The sequence below is a fragment of the Danio rerio genome, chromosome 9, assembly GCF_052040795.2.
Source record: "Danio rerio strain M-AB ecotype USA chromosome 9, GRCz13ab, whole genome shotgun sequence".
Classification (NCBI taxonomy): Eukaryota; Metazoa; Chordata; class Actinopteri; order Cypriniformes; family Danionidae; genus Danio; species Danio rerio.
In genome coordinates this window covers 17,937,834-17,962,742 of record NC_141029.1, presented here as the reverse complement: position 1 = coordinate 17,962,742, position 24,909 = coordinate 17,937,834, and the positions used below count along the sequence as shown (strand labels likewise).

The 24,909-nt window shown below is 34.2% G+C and overlaps 1 protein-coding gene and 1 long non-coding RNA gene across 13 annotated transcripts in view; one reads left to right on the top strand and one right to left on the bottom strand.

The window, feature by feature from the left end:
* The window catches only part of myo1b (myosin IB), a 118,261-nt gene that overhangs the window by 39,694 nt on the left and 53,658 nt on the right, over window positions 1–24,909 (top strand). For all 12 annotated transcript variants that reach the window (XM_087267640.1, XM_087267636.1, XM_087267638.1 and 9 more), the window contains exons 4-6: window positions 13,554–13,648; window positions 17,267–17,371; window positions 20,418–20,464. In XM_087267640.1, the coding sequence (XP_087123766.1) occupies window positions 13,554–13,648; window positions 17,267–17,371; window positions 20,418–20,464 (247 nt within the window). The remainder of the gene's footprint in view (window positions 1–13,553; window positions 13,649–17,266; window positions 17,372–20,417; window positions 20,465–24,909) is intronic.
* Window positions 9,875–24,902, bottom strand: LOC147842306 (uncharacterized). Its single transcript, XR_015499326.1, has 2 exons — window positions 23,731–24,902; window positions 9,875–13,132 (listed from the first exon to the last, which is right to left on the bottom strand). It is a non-coding gene; the product is annotated as an uncharacterized LOC147842306 (long non-coding RNA).

Below are 24,909 nucleotides of genomic sequence, written 5' to 3'. Positions count from 1 at the left end.
GTTAACATAAAGTGTTTTAGCTGATATTTGTTGAATTTTTTTTATCAAAATGTGTCCAATTACTTTTATTATCATGATTCTGACTTCATTAAGTAATAAATATTTAGAATCCGTACAGTCAATGTAGATTATCTCCAACTACAAGAAATATGTATGGAAAATGGTTCAGTATAGCCTAGCCTATATACATCAACAAGATGTTTTTTGAAGAGTATTTGGAAAACTTCTGTTCAGTATAAAAAAATCTAATAAACATCTTTAAAAATAAAACTCTAAACACCTTAAAGACCTATTTTAACATCCAAAAAGAGACAATAGACATATTGCATCTTTATTCCAGATGCAAACCCAAACATCAGATGGACATACAGTATCCAATGTACATGCTGTCAAGAACATGTCAAAGACAATAGTGTCATTATTGAGCTCAAGTCAGTTGTTGATTCAGTTTAGTTCAATAACTTTTACATGAAACATGTGATATTGTTCAATAATTTTCATTAATACTCATCTAAGATTTTAGAGTTTGCGCCATAAATGATTGGGAAGTTGGATTATCATACTTTAGCCTGTATGTGATGTCCCTTTCATTTTAGTACTGAGTCATTAAGTCTGCCCTGGAAACTCATCACATGAGTGCCAGAATTCATCACATTAAACACTAGCATTAAATGCACTATAAACCAATGAGCATCCATGTATGGCTTTGAATGGCTTTTTATTACTTTGCATAAGAGTAGTGGCAACTGAGTGGCAGGTGGTTATCCTCATTTTAGTTCTGGAAAATGGGTATTGGATGGTGTGAAAATAGTGCTACAGATGGGGCTTTGGTCACTTTGTCATGTCCAGATTGAGCTCCTCAGTCTCAGGGGTAGGATTATTTTACATTGTATGTAATGAGACCTCTCAGCACTCTGCTACTGAGCAGCACCAAGGCATTGTTTGCAGAGAGACTGTACCCTGCTGATTGTACAGTCAATGTTACTAAACAGAAGCTTTAATAGGATTTCAAAACAAAAAGTGTGTGTGTGTGTGTGTGTGTGTGTGTGTGTGTGTGTGTGTGTGTGTGTGTGTGTGTGTGTGTGTGTGTGTGTGTGTGTGTGTGTGTGTGTGTGTGTGTGTCTGTCTGTGTCTGTCTGTGTCTGTCTGTCTGTCTGTCTGTGTGTGTGTGTGTGTGTCTGTGTGTCTGTGTGTGTGTGTCTGTGTGTGTCTGTCTGTCTGTGTGTGTGTGTGTGTCTGTGTGTATTAATATATGTTAGATACACCATTAAAGGTCTGAAATAGACTACCAGTGTGTTTCCATATGAGAAGATTGTTCAGCATTACCAAAAATTGGTAAATTGATGAGTAAACCTTTCTTCAGACATTTTCTTGTCTAGCAAACAGTGTAGTGTAGTTGTAGTGTTTGAAGTGTTCCTTATAAAAACAACAGCACACAGACAAGTACACTGAGACAAAAACTAGACCTGTGTGAAATTATTTGAATCTCTTAATTTTTGAGTCTCAGGTTATACTTTTTTTTCTTTCTTTTTTTTTTGTCTGAGATCAGTGGACATTTCTCTTGGCTCGTGTTTGGGTAAATGTTATTTAGTCTAAAAGAATTAAGCTCAAAAAACACCTGGTGATTTTTATATCAAGGGTAGGCTATGGATGTTTTATCCATGCAGGGCACTGAGCCATTAGTATAATCACAGTACTTAGTTGTATTATAGATTTACTATCAGCTGTTAGGTCCATATTAATGAGGCAACATCATTTCAAAATCCGTTTTCTTGTGCGGAAATTTGGTAAAAGTTATTTTCCCCCCTACGATATTCTGCTTATAGTCCAGGTCTAGAATAGTGGGGTCGTATTGCTTGTAAATATAAATATATCTTTGTATTTCTGGCTAAATTGATCAGTCTAACATTGGTTTCAAAACAATAAAAGAATTTGGGTGTTCTTATTTGTTCTTGTTGAACGAGTCATTTTTGGGAACGTTGTCCCTTTTGGTCTAGTCAGCTTGACTTTCATCGAGATTGAAAATGGATATTCAAATTGATCTTATTCAGGCACCTTACTCCTACTTGTAGGAGGTTCTAGTTTGATATATAATTTGTGTATTTTTATGTTGTGTTGATTACATGTACTATAATATTAGCTTTTGCTGCTGTAGTAGTATAGGGTGTGCCTCTTTCTCTTTGCTTAACTATCTTTATATCCAATTACAAGACTATTCCAATTTTTTTTTTTTTTTTTGAATATGTCAAGCCAGATTCAATAATAGATTGTATCACACTGTCTCTATGAACTGCAGGACTGTGGATTTGCAGTGTTTTTGTACAGGAGACTTTTTCTTTATTTGACTTGTTCTCTCACTGCCACATCTCACACACATATGGGAAGCAGGAGGCAGGTTTTAGTCGCTGTGTGGACCAGATGTCTGCTTCTCTCATCACATCTATGCCTAAACCTTAAAATGGCTCATCCTTGCTAAATCTAATCTTGTATAATGATGAATCAGGACGAGGTTATAAGAATTTAAAAGTTTAGAAAGTTCAAGTGTTGTACCTTTTTTGTTAAGCTCTGTGTACCACTTACAATTCTGTAAACCCTTTCAATTGAAATATCCCTTTGTTTATTTTCAAGAACCCTTGGTTTATTTCAGTCTGATCCTAATAGATCAAAATATGCCATTGTGTGTTGGTTTTTAAAAGAAAGTATGTTGAGGCATGGGCCGGTATAAGATTCTGGCTGTATGATAACCTTAGATAAAAATATCACAGTTTTACTGTATTGTAATTACTGCCCTAAAATATATTCTTTTTAAATGTCTGGATAAAAAAAATAAAAGTTTTTCCCTTCTGAACACAAAATATGTTATTTTGAGAAACATTTAAAACAGAATGTATGGATATCTTTTCTGCTGGAGATACTGTTGTCCTAAAAAAACAACAAAACAAAAACATGCAAATAAAAATCGCACATATACCTCAGAAATAGTATTGCAGAAAATTTTGACGGTTTTAAAACCTTGACTTTTACAAACCGTGGTATACCTTGAAAATGGTTATCGTTCTATGCCTAGCAGAGAGTTTGGTATTAAGGAATGGAACATGCAGGATCCAACCAAAAAGGTGCCCTTAATACAGATGTTTTTTGTTGTTGTATAGGTAAAAAAAATTATCTATTGAATAAAAAATGTTGAGTGGAGAGTATGAGACCGATTAGTGACGCTCCAGGGACAGACGAGTCTTCGCTGAGGCCAGCTTCCAGCTCCACTGCTAAGACTGCTGCTCTGCACAAGACTTTTGGTCAGCGGAGAAATTAAAATGGTCGTGCCGAACTGAGTCTGGTTCTCTTAAGGTTTTTTTTCTTCACTCTCCTATTGGTGAAGTTTTTTTCCCCTCTCCGCTGTCGCCACTGGCTTGCATGGTTCAGGATCTGAAAAGCTACTCATCGATGAATTTGCTCTTTAGTGTTTGGACATTAAATAATGACTTCAAACCACACTTAACTGAGCTAAACTGAACTTAAACACTAAAAACTGAACTAATCCTGTTACTATGACCACATATGTGAAGCTGCTTTGACACAATTTACATTGTAAAAGCGCTATACATATAAAGCTGAATTGAATTGAATAAAAAATAACAATTATAGTGACATTAAAAAAAAAAAAAAAAGCATGATTCTGCTTCATCCTGATGTTAATTTGCACTTTTAAACTGCAGCACTGGACAAGGATATTGTTATATGCTATTCAGACCATAGAATAACATTCATTCATTTTCTTGTCGGCTTAGTCCCTTTATTAATCCGGGGTCACCACAGCGGAATGAACCGCCAACTTATCCAGCAAGTTTTTACGCAGCGGATGCCCTTCCAGCTGCAACCCATCTCTGAGAAACATCCACACACACATTCACACACACATATACACTGGACAATTTAGCCTACCCAATTCACCTGTACCGCATGTCTTTGGACTGTGGGGAAAACTGGAGCACCCGGAGTAAACCCACGCGAAGGCAGGGAGAACATGCAAACTCCAAACAGAAACGGCAACTGAGCTGAGGTTCGAACCAGCGACCCAGCGACCTTCTTGCTGTGAGGCGACAGCACTACCTACTGCGCCACTGCCACGCCTAGAATAACATTATTTACAATTTTCATACAAATACCATTTAAAACATACAACATTTAATAATACTGCTTTATGATATTTTGCTCAAATTTGATAGTTTCATTGTCAGAGAAACTATATGACAATGCATGTAAAATATTACTCTACATAATACTTTGTTTATCTTTAGCTACTTATGTACAAATGGCAAGTCACCGTTGTTTTATAGTGCTTTGTGCAATACAGGTTTTATCAAAACAGCTATACAGAGATAGCGAACATGAAAGTAGTCAAACGTATTAAATAGTATCAGTAACAGTGCCAAAGAAATTTATTTCAGCAATAAAAATGTTAAAAATAAGGAAATGTTCCACTACCTCTGCTATTTACATAGCCACTGATGTGTGTTTTCCCAGAATCTCTTTACGACATTATTTTTTTACATTGTGGAATGGAAATTGGTTATGTTTGCACTGTCTATTTAGTTTTGTATCATTTTGTTGTGTCAGTGAAGATGTCAGAACATGAAAGTATTGATCTCACAGTAAATTATTAGTAAAATATGTATACTGTATATGACGGGTGATGTCATCTGCCTTGGCTTTTATCCAAGATCTCATAAATTCACAGCTTGCATTAGTAAGGACATAAAAAATACCTTGTTTAATTCAAAACGTTTTCCTCACAATCAACTGTTTTATAAGTGAATGCCTCATGTTCGTGGTTTCTCATCCCACACATGCTTGGGTAATATTGTATAACAAGCGTTGAGAAATGGCTTTAACATTCACATGAACGTTAAAAGGAGTGTGTCGTCCAGGTTATTGGTTATCAGCAATGGCTTTTAGCACACAGAGAGATGAACTTTGGACTTTGCGTTGGCAGGTGGAGAAGGAAGCTTCTCTTCACATGTAATTGTGGCCACCCACTCTCATTCTTTGCCAGTGAAAGCAATCAAACAGCATCTGTCTGTGTAGTATTCTCCATCTATAAATCTAATCTAATGTTCAGATTATAAAAAAGATAATAAATTAACTCCCTTTCTTAATCACTAACTATATCTTTTTAGTTTATATTTTGTATTACTTGTTTATTACATAATAATTTTTTTTAACACCTGCTATATGTGAAATATATACTTTATTCTGATTAGTCAACAGCAGAATGATGTGGTAGAATATTTTGCCCTTGAATTCTTCTGTTGACTAATTAAAATGAAGAATTCCAGACAGTCATGCAAAAATGTCTACACACTACCACATGAAAGCTAAATATAATTGCTTATCTCCTTTCCAAATAATAAGGTAGCATTTTTGCCTTGTGTGGATTTATGATTTGTAATGATCAAATGTTGAGAACTATGGTATGTCATGAACTTGGCCGCAGCCAGTGTTTGCTTTTCTCATTGTTTACATTCCTTCTTTGACTTTCCATGGTTTCTCAGGGTTTAAGCTATGACTTCATGACAAAAAAACACTTGACCTTTACATTTTCAGACATGGAATTGCCTCTTGCATTTGAAACCATCTGTTTAGCCAAGTGCTAAAATTGCTAGCAATGTTTGTCATTTTACAAAATGCTGCAAACTGTTTGCCTCATTCACACCCTCAACAGTTTGTGTAATACTCTATATCCATAGTCCCTTTTCACATTTTGAGTTTGGTAAATTTAAAGTGCAGAATGGGAGAGAGCACAAATAATAAATGTTTTTTTTTTTTTTTTTTACAATCCTATATTTGCTGAAATTATAAAAGAAATACTCCATGATGGTGTTATAGACTTTCAGAAAAAAATATATACGAGACTAATAACGGTAGCCAAAAGGTCTCGAACTGATTTTAAGTTATTAGTCTTAGTTTTTTTTTTTAGAAATCCTTGAATGGTCTGGCACCTCCTCATTTATCAGATATCCTAAATCTATAAAGTCCCAGTAGGACCTTGAATTCCTCAGATCAGTCCTTTCTTTCTGTACCAAGGATCTGATGTAAGTGAAGCAGGGATTGAGCCTTCGCTGTTATCACTCAAAAATGTTAGAATAAGCTTCCACCATTTTTTCCACAGCTTCCTCCAAGTTGTTTTTAAAAACTTTTCGAAGTTGCATCTTTGTTCTTTAGCGTTTGCACTTTTTTTTAGTTTTGAGGGGCTTGTTTTTATGTTTTAGTAGTTGCTTACATTGAAGTAAGAATTATTAGCCCCTCTTTGAATTTGTTTTCTTTTTAAAAATATTTTCCAAATTATGTTAAACAGAGCAAGGACATTTTCACAGCATGTCTGATATTATTTTTTCTTCTGGAGAAAGTCTTATTTGTTTTATTTTGGCTAGAAACAAAAGCAGTTTTTGATTTATAAAAAAAAAAAAAAAATTTAAAGTCAAAATTATTACCCCCCTTAAGCTATATATTTTTTTCAATAGTCTACAGAACAAACCATCATTGTACAATAACTTGCCTAATTACCCTAACCTGCCTAGTTAACCTAATTAACTGTTAAGCCTTTTAAATGTCACTTTAAGCTGTATAGAAGGATTTTGAAAAATATCTAGTAAAATATGATTTACTGTCATCATTGCAAAGATAAAATAAAATAAATGAGTTATTAAAACTATTATGTTTAGAAAGGTGTTGAAAGGTGTTCTCTCTGTTAAACAGAAATTGGGGGGGAAATAAACAGGGGGGCTAATAATTCTGACTTTAACTTTATGTGCTGGTGATGTTATTTTGATTAGTAATTATTGTGTTCAGCACTTTGGGCAACTTTGTGTTATTAAAATGTGTTATACACTCAGAAATAAAGGTACGTGAGCTGTCAATGGGATGGCACCTTTTTAAAAGATACAAATTTGTACCTTAAAGGTCTATATTAATACTGTACCTCAAGGGTACATATCAGTACCTAAGAAACACAAAACTGTTCCTCCTAATATTTTTAGGTACTAATATATACTTTTGAGGTACCAACATTTAGGTACATATGTGTACCTTTTGAAAAGGTACCACCCCAGTGACAGTTCACGTACCTTTATTTCTGAGAGTGTACAAATAAACTACTACTACTACTGCTGCTAGAAGACAGAATAAATAAATGCTAAATAAATATAAATAAATAAATAAATGTAAATTAGAAATTAGTTTCTCCACAAAGTAACATTTTTTAATTATTCTTCTTATTTAAATTCTTCCTCTTAATGTTTTTTGTTTCTATATTTCAATTTTAAAAAGACATTTCCATGTATTTGTTTCCCACCATGTTTAAATTGGTTAAATCACTGAGATATTCTGTATAGTTTGTAGAAGCAAGCAACCTTTTACAGTTTTCAGTAAGTTGTGATCATTATATAATTATTCATGGGTGGCATGGTGGCACAGTGGGTTGCCTCGGCTAGGTCAGTTGGCATTCTGTGTGGAGTTTGCATTTTCTCCCCATGTTCGTTTGGGTTTCCTCCAGGTGCTCCGGATTCCTCCACAGTCCAAACACATATGCAGTACTTGAATTGGGTAGGCTAAATTGTCCGTAATGTGTGCAAATAAGAGTGTGTGGGTGTTTCCCAGTGATTGGTTGCAACTGGAAGGGCATATTACATAGATCTGTAGTCAATAAAAAAAAAAACATAACTAAATGCATTAGTTACTTTTTAAGCACGCAATGTGAATATAAATGTGCTATGTTATTTTATTGTAATTTAAATTTTATACTTTTTTGAAGAGATAAGGTAGACGTAAAATTGTAATAACACTACCTATGTTGGCGGTTCATTACGCTGTGGTGACCCCTTATTACTAAAGAGACTAAACCAAAAATAAAATGAATTAATGAATATAATCTCCATATTGTATCCCATAATTGCATTTATTTTGGCCCTCAAAATGCAAAGGTGACCCTTCTCTCAGCATTTTCACAATCGCTCTCATTCATTTCAAACCCCAGGGTCGGAAAAACAAGCTTTTACTTGTGTAGAACAGTTTCCTCTTGGTTTTAGCTAGCATGTGCCACAATGGCATCATTTGTTGTCACATGGACACAGTTTGCCTCTCCGGCAGCTCTGCATCCATCGAGGGTCACACTTGGGTCATGCACTGTTCCTCCCATATTCTTTCTTTAACCCGCACGTTTAAAAGTATGCTTGTCTAAAATAACAAATACCATTTCTAGTTTCTGTTGTGGTCAACTTTAAATACTTGAATGCTACTCTCCATAAGAGGTGAGAGTGAATGAACGAGAGAGGATGTTCTCTCTGTTGGATATCAGGACACCAAAGCACACAAATGCTGTTATTTTGAGTGGAATAAATTTCAGTTCATCCGTTTTCCTGTGCAATGCCAAAAGCCTTTTTCAAACAGAGTTCAAATTGAGAGAACACTTACATTGTCTTGAAATGCTGTCTATGTGTTGTAAGGTTTCTAATAAACATAGCTAAAGTTTTGTATAATTATACTGCACAGGAGACTCAACTTGTATTTCATTTCTTTAGCTTTCTTCTGAGCTGAACATGTAAGCGGTGTTGCTTGCATTTCAGTGAGTAACATCTAATGCCAAAATTGGTTGTCATCAATTTTATAAATAATGGTCACATAAAAAAAAATGCAGAGGGTTAGCTGAAATGTTTAATCTCATGTTTAAAATGGTTAAATGAACAGTGGCTGAACAAGGTCACCTTTTTTACAACAATAAAAAAATCACTACTTTTTAACCATTCTGCAGCAAGTCTGGCACAGCTGCAGTGGCTTCCTTATCCAGAGTGAAGTGTGTTGTTGGGCTTTCCCCATTGTGTGCATATGAGGATTTTACCATGACTTGGATGGGGGGGAAGGGGGAATTATAATAAACAAATAAATAAATTGCTGTTGGTTTATGATTTTCATGTGAATCTAACTGTTTAACACAGTAGAAAAATGTTGCGATAGCCTATCTTTATATAATGTTTAGTTACTTAACTAAACTTCAACACTTAAAACTGGACTGACACTGTTTCAGTTTACAATAATCTTCTGTGTGAAGCTGCTTTGACACAATCTACATTGTAAAAGCACTATAGAAATAAAGGTGAATTCAATTTAATTGAATTTAGTTACCAAAATGTAAGTCTGCATAAGTATCCTCAAAGTACAATGTAGGACACGTGACAGAACATATAGTACACAGATGTCAGGAAAGCTGAGTCAGTGCAGACAGAAGGAAATATTAAAGTCATCCATTTTTGGTAACCAAAAACAGACTTGTGGGTGTAAAGAGGCCAGTAGATATACAGTATAATAGGTTTATATTATATGTATTAACACACAGAGTTCAAAGTATGCATTTGCAAAGTCATTTTTGCTGTAAAGGATTTGGGGGATTGTACACCACTTTTATTAGTTAAACTATCCAGGACCAGTGTCTTATTTCAAAGCTCCCACATGGGAATACATCACATCCTGTGGTTATTTACTTCCTCTGGCTTTGCAACATTTTCTCCATGTGGATGTAGAATCGGACACACCAAAACCTGTAATGCGGGAGGCAGGTTTGTGCAGGAAGCAGCTGAGGTGTTTGTGGCCACCTGGGTTGATACACACGCATTGAGCCTTCTTTCTGCTAGGCTTCCATAGTCCAATTGTTTGTTTCAATGTAATATATGATTACTCTACCAGAAGCAGGAAAACATGACTTCCAGTGTGGTTCATTCAGAAGCAGATATGGATATCCTATTTCAGTGTTGCATGGTTTCCATTGTGCTCAGCACAGTTCATTATTTGGCTGTGCGATTGTTCCTGTCCCACTTCCCACCATGTATGATTTTTGTTGTTTTTTTTTTTAGAACATCATGCATTGGTAAAATGCTCTTTTGTCATGTGATTCAGGTGACTGTTTTTTTTTTTCTTCTTGTACTCTTAGAATTAACAGCTGCATTTGACACTGTTGATCACGACATCTTACTTTCACGCTTGGTACATTGGGTTGGCATAAAAGGTGTGGCTTTGGAATGGTTCAGGTCTTATTTGAAAGGCCAAACCTTCTCTGTGCACTTAGACGATTGTGAGTCCTCCTGTGCTCCACTAGTTTATGGAGTTCCACAGGGATCTATTCTGGGCCCTATATTGTTCTCTTTATATCTACTTCCTTTGAATCAATTCTCAGGAGACATGGCATCTCCTTTCACTGTTAGGCTGATGACTGTCAAATTTATTTCACCCTTAAAAGGACAGATGGCCTTCCCATAAATGCACTAGACTCATGTATAAAAGACATTAAATCTTGGATGGCAGTGAATTTTCCCCATTTTAATGATTTTTAAGACTGAAGTAATGGTGTTTGGCCCCAGCTCCAACATCGCTCATTCTGTACGCCTGAATAATCTTAAAACTTTCTGTAAGCCAGAGATTGTGAACCTGGGTTTTAAAATGGATCCTGAACTAAAGCTTGAAAGCCAGATTTGGTCTGTTGTTTGCTTTAGCTTCTTTAACTTAAGGCCACTGGCCAAAATTAAGCACGTTTCATCACAAAATCACTTTGAAACAGTAATCCATGCCTTTATAACCTCATGCTTGGACTACTGCAATGCTCTTTATTTTGGGGAGAGTCAGCCTTCTATTTCTCGGCTTCAACTTGTTCAGAATGCAGCTGCGCATCTTTTAACTGGCACATGCAAATAGGAGCACATCACCCTGGTTTTATCTTCACTTCACTGGCTGCCAGTGCACTTCAGGATCCATTTTAAGTTACTTTTATGCATAGTTAAAGACTTCTGTTGTAACAGAATCCTATGTAAACTAAAGCAGCTCTCTACATCAGCAAATTTGATGTATGCTGTATTTTGTGTGTTCCTGCCCTCATGATCAGTTTTTGCTTTTATGCCAGACTAATAGTCTTAGGAGCATAGTATTTTCTGCCATGTGCCCCATGTTGTGGCTTTGGGTCTTACCACAGACTTAATGCAAGCAGAATTTATCATTCAATCTTCTCTAGGCCATGTGCCAAAAGATATGACTCTGTTCTCCATTCGTCATCAAAGCTCTCATTCACATCTGGTCAGATATGGCTGCTCAAGTCAATAGTTCATTATCTAATTCTGTTACCACTAGTCTTACAACAGTTAGAGGGATGAAAAATGTTTCTTTTTCTAGCTAAGACTTTCAAACTGACCCCTGACATGTTTTAAACTTGTGACAGTTGCACAGAGCCATTTTGCCACAGATGTTCTCGCTTTACTCTTAATTTCCTCTCTTTCCATATTTGGTGCGGCTTCAGCGAGGGCGTGAACCGGGTTTGAAGAAGACTAATGATTCCCTGGCTTTTAAATGCAAACTAAAGCTTAGTTTCAGGTCAAAGTTGGATTGGAACAAATACCACACACGTGTATTTTCCCTTTTGTCACTGGTAGAGAGCTTGCTTCTTTTTTGTTGTTTTTTTATTTAGTCTGTCCAAGTCAAAATTTTTTATTCATATTCAAATGTAAAACTATTCATATTCAAATCAGCCTTCCACTATTAAAAATGCTTTGTGCTGTATTCTGGGACAGCCTGAAGCCTCATGATGGTCCAGATCTGCCACTTTGTCAAATTTCTTTCAGTTGGACCCTTTCGCTCCCTCCTTTTGTAAGGGTGTGGTTAATTGTATTATGGTTTCTTTTGTTTGGATCATGTCATGCAGTTTGGCCATCTCACAAAGATTAAACATCTGCTGTCTATGCTGTGCACATTTCTGTGTTGATTTAATGCCCCGTGCCCTCTCTAGCTCCCCAAACTTCTCTTATCCTCACGCAGTCTTTCAAGGCCACTTCTCAGAGCCCAAATCTCCATCAGATGATGTATTTTTGTCTGTTCACTTAAAGGTTAAGTTTGGAGAGTTAATGGTAATAATTATAGTTTATTTGAATGAAGGCTCTGTTTCAAAACCTAGTCAGCTGCTTTGGTGTGTGACAGCAATTTAGCATCAGATTCATGTTTGTTACACTTGCATAACATATATGTGAGTTATGCGGAATTATCAGTATAAAGTTGATGATTTAAAAGTGACTTGATTAAGCAGTGCTTCCTGCATTTGTAAATATAATAGTAATTGGCCATCCTTGCCTGCAAATTTTCTCCTATCTCTCTCCTATGTATCTGTGTAATCTTCCGTCACTATTTTAAGGAGTGTATGTATACCAGTAGTTCCCTGTGAACCTGATGAATCTTTGAACTTTTATGCTTCAAGAAGTGGAACATGCAACATTTCCCTCACACTCAGACTTACTATTAGTGGTGGTTTTGGAAAATTCCAAAGTAATGATTACAGAAGAGTACAGACCAGCACGATGCTGGTAAGTAAAATACAGTGCGTTTCAATTTAGCATTATTTTCAGATAAATGTATTTAGAGCTAATTTCTCAGGCTTAAAAGTGTCAGTCAAGGGGATGTTTAGTGTCTTTAGCCAAACACCTATCATTGAAGCCTATGGGTGTACTCACTCTTAAAAAACGGCTATTGATTAGTTATGAACATTAGGGGAAAACAACGAATTATTAAATTGTAACTAATATCTTTTGCGTATTAAAGCAGCTCAGTGTGTGCATTTTTTAGATTGGATTGTGCCAAACACCATGTGTACTATGTAGTACATTTTTGGCTGCATAGATTAATTATTTTAGATATTTATCGTAATATTTAGTGTATGCGGTTTTATTAGTATAAATCTGTTTCAAAAGTTTAATTGTATGATCATTTTAGTTGTATTGTATTTTAGTAGCAATTTTGTTTGGGTTGCACTTGGTGTCCAGTGTATTATCTGTATTTTAAAGCAGATATCCACTACTCTAAACCCTTTGAGCACAGTTGTGACCTAGTTTTCCCAGGGTTTTAAACACATTGATTAGCTGGCATACAGCCATCACTGGCAACTCTGGCAACAAGTTTAAAACCATGCACTGCCTGTCCTCTTTCCAGATTGTATTATAGAGTATTCTCACTTTAAACTTTTTTTAATAAAAACTCTAAATGTAGGCGAGGCAGTGGCGCAATAGGTAGTGCTGTCGCCTGACAGCAAGAAGTTTGCTGTGTCGCTGGTTCGAACCTCGGCTCAGTTGGCATTTCTGTGTGGAGTTTGCATGTTCTCCCTGACTAAGCGTGGGTTTCCTCCGGGTGCTCCGGTTTCCCCCACAGTCCAAAGACATGTGGTACAGGTGAATTGGGTAGGCTAAATTGTCCGTAGTGTACAAGTGTGTGTGTGAATGTGTGTGTGGATGTTTCCCAGAGATTGGTTGCGGCTGGAAGGGCATCCGCTGCGTAAAAACTTGCTGGATAAGTTGGTGGTCCATTCCGCTGTGGCGACCCCAGATTAATAAAGGCAGACAAGAAAATGAATGAATGAAAACTCTAAATGTAAGCAGAATAGTGAACATCAGTATTCTATAAAGTTATTTTAAGATAAAATTTAACTTTAAATTTTAAATAGTCTTTCAGTATTGTCTTAATATAATATTGTCTTTTTTCAGTTATGCTCTGGCAGATGAGGCCTACCGGTCCCTGCGACATCAAGATAAAGACCAGTGTATACTTATCACCGGAGAGAGTGGGGCAGGAAAGACAGGTAATGTCAGAGTAATTGCCAATTATAAATACTAATGTGTTGGAATATTTAAATACATTTTATTATTTAGTTATTTTGCTTGTGGAAACGTTCATATAATTTTCAAACTATCCAGGTTCCTGTTTATTTGTATTTGTTCTTTATGTGTGTCACTGCATTCCTGAAGTCTCTCTGTTTAATTTCAGTAACTGTGTTGTTAAAGGATGAAGTACCCATTATGCTTTCTAATACTAGCTGTAAAAAATCTTTGACTGTACTATTTAATTGTATAATGCACTGTGTAAACAGAGTTTGTGGAATGTTAAAGACTCTAAATTAATTAATTATTTAATGGTAATAATTTGTTTGACTAATCTGCAATAAAATGTTATGATTTACAGTGGGCTTAATTCCCTCACAAATCATTTCATATCAGCACTTCTGTGCTTAAGTCACTGCTCTCATTAGTGCAGACATGGGAAAGCCATTAAATGTAGAACAAGATAAATCTTACATCTAATATTTAATTATTTAGTCTGTTTATTTTAAACATCTGTACTGTTGTAAACATCTGGGAAATAAGTATTGAAATAGTTATAATTTTTATCAGAAAATATTTTTTAAAGGTGCTTTTGACTTGAACATTTGCTGTTTTGACCCAAAATCTACATTAGCAGGATGAAACCACACACTAAGAATTAAAGGTACAAAACCTGTCATTGTGTTGGTACCTTTTCAAAAGGAACACTTTTGTACCTTACAGGACCACATATGCTCCTTAAAGGTACATATTAATACCAAAAAAGTACATATGTGAACCTCATAGTACCTTTAATATACAAAAGTGTACCCTAAAAGTACTTTTAAAGGTACCAATGTGCACATTTAAGGTACAAAATTGTACCTTTTAAAAAGGAAAGGTTTTGTACCTTTATTTCTGAGGGTGCAGGGTGGACATTTCAGAAAGACAGTGATCCAAGACACAAGACTCTCAAATGCTTTCAGAGAAAAAAAAATCTGTAGAATGGCCCAGCTTATGACCTTTCTCAAATCCAAAAATAAAAATCCAAAATAAAGATCAGATTTGATAGACGAGACTTATAGGACACTCTGTTGAAGCTACTGTCATTAAAAAAAAAAAATAATTACTTGTATATAAAGTATTAAATAAATTTTAGTAGTTCAGTACATTCTCATTGTCATTTCAGTGTTATTACACAACACATATTACAGATTATTTAGTTTTGTAAGATTTTTTTTTTTTTTTTTTTTTTTGTATTGTTTGGGTTTTAACTAAAGTCTGGGTAAATTTTATGTTAACAGCTCCTTTAGAAATGTTATTCCCAGAAATAAACATGATTTCCCCACTGTAGATTAAATTAAGACTATTTGTGTAATTGAGGCATACCTGTCAATCTGTCTTTAAAATAATGACATACATGAGTTTAACAACAGCTTTTTAGCAGAACAAAACTAGAGTCCTTTAATTTATAACCGAAAATTTACTGTTGCTGCAATTCAAAATCATAATCTACAACAGTCAAGGCAATGAGATGAAAAGGGATTAAAGTAATCCATACAAGAGACTACAGAGAAAGGCTGGTGAAAATTATTTGCTGTTAGTCAAGGTCATTTAATTAAATTTAAAATGCTCTTCTGTATTAATGAAAGTCTACTACAGCTCTGAAATAAATGGAATTGGGCTCTCATTCAGTGTTCAGGACTCATGCTTAAGCGATATGAAATAAGGAGTTTAGTACAGTTTAAAAATAGCCGCAAATCTCTAAAACATAAGTGGGCTTAATTCCCTCACAAATCATTTCATATCAGCACTTCTGTGCTTAAGTCACTGCTCTCATTAGTACAGAAATGGGAAAGCCATTAAATGTAGAACAAGATAAATCTTACATCTAATATTCAATTATTTAATCTGTTTATTTTAAACATCTGTTTAAAATAGAGGAATTTAAATTAAATTTACTGTGAAAATGTATTGATTTGTATTGAATTGTTGTTTTTATTGACGTAAAAAGTATTCCCTTATAGAGTATTTGAATTAGGGCTGTGCAATTAATTGAAAATCCGATTTCGATTTTGTCTTCTAACAATTATGAAAAAACATTAGTCGAGATAAAGGATTATTGCATCATATACCACCCCCTTTCCAGTTGTACACACTTGTTGCTCTGTAAAGCTCAGCTTCTCATGAAAATGACTAAAAGCGTGTACTTTAATGTAACTTTCGCAGCACGGGATGCTTGTTGATGAACATTCGAATCATTCATGTTCTAAAAGTGCGAACGAGACAGCAAGCTTCTGTGTGTGTGTGGAGTGCACACACAAAGCATGTGGTCAGAACTCGGTCTCATTCGCACACTGAGACGAGCAGAGCACACATATAAAGTCACCTTAACGAGAGCGCTTTAATGGTCAAATAGGTGTCAGAACACGGTGTTTAGAGATTATTCATATTAACCCATTTTTGTATTAAACAAACGAGTTGAGAATCAAAAGACACGTGAAAGAGAAACCATTAAAGTGACAGCGTGCAATATTCCTGCTGCCACCTGTTTTCATCATTATTAATCAAACAATAAAAGGAGAAAATCCCTCATTACTCTTAACTGAAGGACTTTTGTTGCTAAAGTGGTTTTCTGACCGTAAAGATTCCTACAGCACAGTTTGTTTCATATTTTTATTCTATTGTATTTATTTATCTTTCCTTTCCAGGGAGGAAAATAACTATATATATATATATATATATATATATATATATATATATATATATATATATATATGCCGTTAAAATCAGAATTATTAACCCTCCTGAATTATTAGCGACCCATTTCCCCTCAATTTCTGTTTAATGGAAAGAAGCTTTTTTTCAACCCATTTCTGAACATAATAGTTTTAATAACTAATTTCTAATAACTTTCTAATAACTCTAATTTCTTTTAGCTTATTATATATTGTTATGATGACATCGCATAATATTTTACTAGATATGTTTCAAAATACAAGCATTCAGATTAAAGTGCAATTCAAAGGCTTAATAAGTCATTGCATAACAATAGTTTCTTCTGCAGACAATCAAAAATATTTATTGCTTAAGGGGGCTAATAATATTGACCCTAAAATAGGTTTCAAAATATTTAAACCTATTTTTATTCTAGCCAAAATAAAGCAAATAAGCCTTTCTCCTAAAGAAAAATATTATATGAAATACTGTTAAAAATTCCTTGCTCTGGTTAACATCATTTGAAAAATATTATTTTAAAAAAATCACAGGAGGGCTAATAATTTTCACTTCAACCAATAATCGTTTTGATTAATCGGGATTACAATTATGGCCAAAATAATCGATAATGTTTATGATTTTTCCCAAAATCGACCAGCCCTAATTGAATTGTTGAACTGTTCTGACATCTCATAAACAAAAGCAACAGTTTAATGGATTGTTAAAGATTATTTTAAAAAGTCAGTCTCTTCGTTGGTTTGGATGAGAGTTTGGATTCTCATGTTAGTTAAGAGGTGCGTTTGCTCTCTCTCCTAACATGATGATGTAGAGGGGATTTTTTTGGGGTGAGGTCTCGTCTGGAAGAAAATCTCTGACTTCATTTCACTGTGGTCTGCTTTCAGAGGCCAGTAAGTTTGTGATGTCATATGTTGCGGCAGTGTGTGGGAAGGGCCAGGAAGTGAACAAAGTAAAAGAGCAGCTGCTTCAGTCCAATCCTGTGCTTGAGGGTGAGTCTTTCATGAGTCCTTATTTGTGCCAGTATTTGTGTGTGTGTGTGTGTGTGTGTGTGTGTGTGTGTGTGTGTGTGTGTGTGTGTGTGTGTGTGTGTGTGTGTGTGTGTGTGTGTGTGTGTGTGTGTGTGTGTGTGTGTGTGTTTTTATTTATTTATTTATTTATTTTTTTTTACACTTAACACATGGTTCTTCATCTTAAAAAAATAGATCAGATGTTATATAACATAGTGAAATAGTAATATATGGGAAATTCAGTAATAGTTCTTTCAGGTTCTTGTGGCAAGATAGTTAGTTCTGTAATAGACTATTACAGAATTTCCCATATATTACTATTTCACCATGTTATATACAATTTTCTTTTCTTGATAGTTCCAACCTAGTCTTAACTAATGTTACTGCTAAAATGAATGTCTGGTAATTAGACAGCTGCTTTTTTAGTTTGGGGGCCATGAAGCGGAAATGCCCATACAATGAGATTGAGACTGAGCAGGAATGCCCAGTTTTTTTTTTTTTGTTGTTTTTTTTTTGGCAGCAGGACTCAGAGCAGAGTGTAGTCCTACATCTGTAAGAATTTAGCTGCTGGAAGTAATGAGCCCCTCACCATGGGCCCTGCATTTCCTGCTGCATACTTCTCTTTTAGGTTACTATGAGTAGACAGTGTTCAAAAAGAAATGCTGTTACTGTACATTTAATATTTTCATGATTAATGGCTTGTTACATTTAAACATGCAATTTTATTTGGCATCTGTGTTTTCATGAAGAACCTAATATCCATGAAATGTTCTTCTATTTCACACACTGTAATAAACTTGGCACTCTTTCCTTTAGTAGTAAAACTTATTTGTACATCGGAATTCAAAGTTTAAAATGTAGATCACTGTATTTATGTGCAGACCTTGAGTTTTGTTTTTTGCAAATGTTGTCTCGTATATTCCTTGCAGACAGAGCTAACATACTGTGCACTGTAGTCATATTTTAGTGTAGTATTTTGAAGATATGCATGTCAGTTTAAATTTAAGTTGATGTTATTATATTTCACAGAAGCTCAAAAGGGTAAGCATTACCCTGGCAATGGTTTCAGTTTTAGGGCTATGCATTAACTCAGTGGTTCTCAAAGTGGGGGTCGGGACCCCCCGAGGGGTCGCGGGGCAATGAAGGGGGGTCGCCTGGTGATTTCCAAAAATCTATTTATTTTTATTAAACCATAAGAATTAACAAATTTTATCCATAACTATACTGAAAATAAAAATATTCGTTTATAGTTACTATATACTATATAGTGACTAAAGTAGCTTATGTTAACTAGTTCTATTGGATTGCGACCCCAGGGGTAATTACATTATATTAAAGGCAGCAATAGCGTCAGATGCATTTTGATTTTATAACATCAGGTTATACTTTCTGGCACATTTTAAGCACTGACACAAATTTAATTGGTGTGTCTGCATCATTGCATGCAAGGTTTCTGTATTTATAACCACCTCAGAGGATATTGGGGGTCGCGAGTCACTGGCATTGTTATTTTGGGGGTCGCGGGCTGAAAAGTTTGGGAACCCCTGCATTAACTGATAAACCATGAACATTAAAAACAGTTTAGCTAAGTCTATTAACCAAAAGTATCATTTTGAGTTCTAATGGTACACTATTGAAAGTCTGAGCTATTACATAGAACATATTTAAGTTAGTTGTATGGTTTCTTTTAGGGATGCACTGATACCAGTTTTTTGGAACCAATCTGATGATACCAAAATTCTGTGCATCGGCCGATACAGATCCGATCTCCAAACTGTTCCTTTTTTTAAGCATTATACAGTTTCAATTAAATAGTTTTGGTGATAAACTCAAATAATATATCTTCTTTAGTAAAAATAACAGACCTATAGGCCTACTGTATATGACAGACAGCAAAATCTAGCTAAAAACATAATGCTTGCTGTAAACTAAGCTACATTATTTGAGCATTCATTATGACATTGATCTATTGTGGTCCAGCTTATATTTCCTTTTTAAAATTAAGATATTTATTTTTTTAAAATCTGTATTAGGCTACCACTATTGACCCCAAACATTGGTCAAAATAACCAGCTATTTAGCAAAGCCTGATATGTTCCTGCAGGTTTGAAGCAGATAAAACTAATCTTTCTGAGGCGATTTACACAAACTTGTCTGTTAAATAAAATATTGGTATAAATAAAATTACAGTGAAATATTCACAGTTTTAGAATAGCCTATATTAGACTAAATAATGTTCTGTTAATGACAATCCATATCAATGAACTTCTTGCTGCTGGTCAAAATGAACCCATTTAATGCAGAACTAAATGCATTTCTCCTCTGATTGTTTAAAATAACAGGATCAATTAGTCTTGGAGAAAGTTTTTGTGTTGTCATGAACACGGCACAGTTTGAATTGTGAATGAATGAAGAATGATTGACAGGTGCATTGGCAGGAAGCTCTTAAGTGAACATGAATTTAACCACTTGAATATTCATCTGTATACTTCACATTAAACTGTAGAATGGCTTCAGAACATTTGGGATAAAGTAGGCATACATGACAACTTTCTAGGCCCTTATAAAAACCTAGCTTTATAACTTTTGTCGGCTTATAAATTACACAGAATATAGCGCACGCACTAGATCGAATTTAGATCGGTACCGGCTGGCCGATACCTAATCCCTCAAAAATATGTGGTATCGACTCAGTATCTGATCCAAATATCGGGATCGGTGCATCCCTAGTTTCTTTTAACATGCCTTATGATATTCATCATTCCATGATGTATAAATGTACTACTGTAAAGGAGACAAACAAACACATTTATTCTTCATATTTTGTGAGTAAACAGACAAAAAAGATTATTGTTTTAATCCAAAATGTTTGGTGCATTGCTTGTAAATTCAAACTAATGTCCACTGCACAAAATTAAAATAGTTGTTATTGTTTTAAAATGTGTACAACTTATTGTGTAGGACATCAGTCAATGTGTTAAATGATTTAGGCATGACAAACTCACCAATGTTTTTTTTTTCATTGCAGCTTTTGGGAATGCCAAGACTGTGAGAAATGACAACTCGTCTCGATTTGTAAGTATATCTTGTGTGTGTGTGTATGTATATTTATATATATATATATATATATATATATATATATATATATATATATATATATATATATATATATATATATATATATATATATATATATATATATTTTTATATATTTATATATTTATATTTTATATATAGATTTATTTATTTATTTATATATATAATGACTCTTCTGATGGTTCTCCCTCTAGCATGTGTTTGCTTTAGTTTAAATCAACATGGACTTTTGGTCTGTGATGTGAACACAAGCAAATTATTCTGTTGCTTTCTATCAGGCCACTCCCAATGTTTTCTGTCTGGTACAAAACTTTTTTATGACATTTCAGTCTTTCCACAAGCTGTACTGCATGCCTCTCTTACATTTTGCTTTGTGTTTTGCTTGCTGTGGATTACACTATTAGCACATCTGGCTCTCTTCTAATACAGCAAGTACGATTGATGTTCATGTGTATAGAGAGATTCAAACAGAACTCTGAGTAACCTCTCTGAAAACCAACTCCAGATGCCCTTGACTCTTGTGTCTTTTCCCATGTTGCCCACGAATTAGACTCCAGCAGTTTCCATTCAGCACAACTGAACGCAGTGAACATATTTAAATATCTCTGTTAATGCAAATGTTTTGCTGCTGCTGTCTTTGATAATTTGGCCTCCATCACGACCTGGCCAGCCTATATATATTTATGTTTAGCTACGTGTAATTACCAATTACCAACCAGACAATACAGCATTGTTTAGCATATGTTTTGAGATGTTTTAAAGGTCATAGAATGCATAGATCCATTGTTTTCATTGTTCTGTAATAACTTTACAGAAGGTATGTGGCTTGACCAAGTGCAAAAAAGTATAAAAGATAAGATTGATGAAGTATATGGCAGTCCTTTTACTTTAAACAAGTCGCCTTTTGAATGTGTCAAACAAAACTTAAAAGCACAGAAGACAACAAGACCATTTAGAGCAAGATTTTGTCCTGCTTGCTTTTTGAGTGCTGTTGAGTGAGTTCTTCAACATCTGTGATTGGCCATTTTGTTCACATTTAACTGTATTCATCAGTTCTGTTCACCAAGCACTGACATGTGCCGAAATTAAGTCCCCACAATCATAACCAATCCATGATAGACATACTGTAGTAGTGAAAACTTGCTCTACAGACACGCTTTTGTGTTGATCCACAAATGTCACCGTAACAGCCGAGAGGAGTAGAAACATTACCTGACAAACAGACAGAAAGAGAGAGAGACTTTTTGGCACTTGCAAAAAATCAGCCCCATGAAAACATTCATATTACGATGCTTAGTCATGAAGTTTTTTTTCTGTGGCTTTGTTTGTATTCTTAGTAAGCTAATTAGGCAGCATATTAAGGGACTATTATTCAGGGGCTATTCCCATCACTTCAGGGGCTATTCCCAACACAAACATTGTTTAATTATGTTAACCTTCATAAGTAGTCGGATTTTACAGCGTTACATGTTTTGTAACAAAAGCAGTTTTTAAATTCAGTACAGCAAGTTGTTTGCTTAGACAAGTTGGCTTAAATGCTGGCTTAAATAATGGTATCAGTTGTCATAATTATTATTATTATTATTATTATTATTATTATTATTATATTACTAATATTCAATAAACTCAATTTAATTAACAAAAGTAAAAATAAAAAATTTAACCAATTTACCAATAAATCATTTTGCTTTTTGTTCACACTTTGCAATAAAATTCCATTATTTAATGTATTTACTAACATTAAGGATGGGGAGTTGTATCTAAAAGAGTCGATTCCTCGACTCTTAATGGACCTAATAGAGTAATCGACTTTAGTAAAGGAATTGACTCCCAGAGTTGAGTCTGTTTTTTTCAAATCTTCCTGAATGAAGCAGTTACATGCAGGTTACATGCTACAGTTATAATGCTCATTGTTGAGCCTACTGAACACTGAAGGCACCCGCTTTTAATGCGTGCGCATGCGTTTTACTTTTGCTTTTGAATTTTGCGACCATGAGCATTCTAGGCTATTATAAATAGTGCTGTGAGATAAAGTTAGCTTTCACTTTTAAAAACATCTTTTTTCAAATTTGGTTTTAAAGATGATCTGCCTTCAGTTTCAGGTTTGCTGTATTATAAATTAATTACAGCATCTTACATAAGCACTGCAGGTAAAATTATGATGTTATTGGTTGCTGCTATATGCTCAAGTCAAATTTTTAACCTATTCCTAGGCATGTTTTACAAATAAAAAAATTAATTCATTAAAAAAACACTAATCATAATCATCAAATTACCCAATAATTTTTTTTTTTTTCACAAAATCTGACATTACATGTCGTGGTTTTTGTTTTTAGTTCTAGATACACTTGTCACCTGAATTTTTATGCTATTCTTGTTTGTTTTGTAAATAACAAAAAAATTAAATACGTTAAAAATAAGATACAATATATAAAAAACTAAATTAGTTTTAAAAAGAGGATTTGAAAAAATAAATAAATAATAATATAACCAAGGCTAAATGTTTAAAAACAGTTCTAATTCGCTTCTTTTGGTCCAGCATATGCCGTCCCATTAACACACCATTATTCAATAATATTTAAAAGCAAAGTAATAGGCTATTTAGATACATTAAAAAAATCTAATTTGCGAGAGCATTTTGATAAGCTTTGAGGCACAGCTGCTTTAATTTATTATTTCAGGTTGGTTATAAATTTCGTGTAGGGGTTTAATATTTAATTGGTCATTTAAATCAAATTGAAAATCTTGCTATTTTGTTTATTGATCGATTGAAGCGTCTCTTGACTTTAAAACAAATACAGAAATTTACAACCACAGACTGTCTGTCCCTCCAGATTATTTTGTTTACTCGGTACTCTGTATTCAAGTATCAAACATTTCTATTAAGAAGATATTTAGGCTGTATTATGATTTTTGTTTAAATTTTGTTTAAAGTCAAATGCAGTGTTTTTATTTTTTATTATTATTATTTGTTAAGGAACTGCAACACATTCATTTATTCATTTTGTTTTCGCCTTAGTCCCTTTATTAATCTGGGGTTGCCACAGCGGAATGAACCGCCAACTTATCCAGCATATGTTTTACACAGCTGATGCCCTTCCAGCTGCAACCCATCTCTGAGAAAGATCCATTCCCACTCATACACTACAAACAATTTAGCCTACCCAATTCACCTCTACTGCATGTCTTTAGACTGTGGGGGAAACCGGAGGAAACCCACACGACCACGGGGAGAACATGCAAACTCCACTCAGAAATGCCAGTGAGGCGACAGCACTACCTCTTGCGTCACCCCATTGCTACACGTCTTTTCATTAAAAATTTTGATAATAAATTGATGTTTTAACTTTCTGTCTCCAAGATTGTAATGTAATTTAGGAGTACTGATACATCATGTTTAATACTTGCGCTATTTTAAGTGGAGTCCATTCTGAAATCGATTCCACGACTTTTAAAATTAGGAGTCGAGAACTCGGACAGCAGAGCACACACGGTCAAATACATGCACATTTGTGTCAGAGCGCGGTGTTTAGTGATTATTCATATTAACCCTCATTTGTGTAATAAACAAACAAGTTGAGAATCAAATAACACGTGAAAGAGAAACCAGAGCCGCACTCTTAAAGTGACAATATGTGATATACCTGCTGCTGCCGACTGTTTTTATTATTAATCAATAATAAAATTAAAAATACAGTGAAGATGCTTAAAGCAGTTTAAACATAACATATTTAAAAACTTATTTCTAATTACTGATTTCTTTTATCTTTGTTATGACGACAGCACATTATATTTTACTAGATATTTTTCAAGATGCTAGTATTCAGCTTAAAGTGACTCAGCTTAAAGTGATTCAAAGGCTTAATTAGGGTAAATAGACAAGTCATTGTATAACAGTAGTTTCTTCTGCAGACAATCAAATATCTATATTGCTTATAGGGGCTAATAATATCGAGCTATTAAAATAGGTTTCAAAATATTCAAACCTGCTTTTATTCTAGCTAAAAAAAACAAATAACCCTTTCTCTAGAAGAAAAAAAATATTATAGGAAATACTTAAAAAAAAAACTCTGTTAAACATAATTTGGGAAATATTTATATATAAAAATAAATTCACAGGAGGATGAATAATTTTGACTACAACTTATAATTGTTTTGAATAATCGTGATTACATTTATGACCAAAATAATCGTGATTATGATTTTTCCCATAATCAAGCAGCCCTATTATGCATTACAGTTTTTTGTTTTATTTCATTAGTTACATCTAATATTTACATTTACTAACTATTGGAAAGATGTTTGTATCCAAAGTATTTTACAAATATGAACAATAAATGTAATGAAAGCAACAAAACAAAAAAAATGTAAATACTGTTACACTTTTATTTAGTCAAATACATTGAGTGCATAGGGGAACAAAA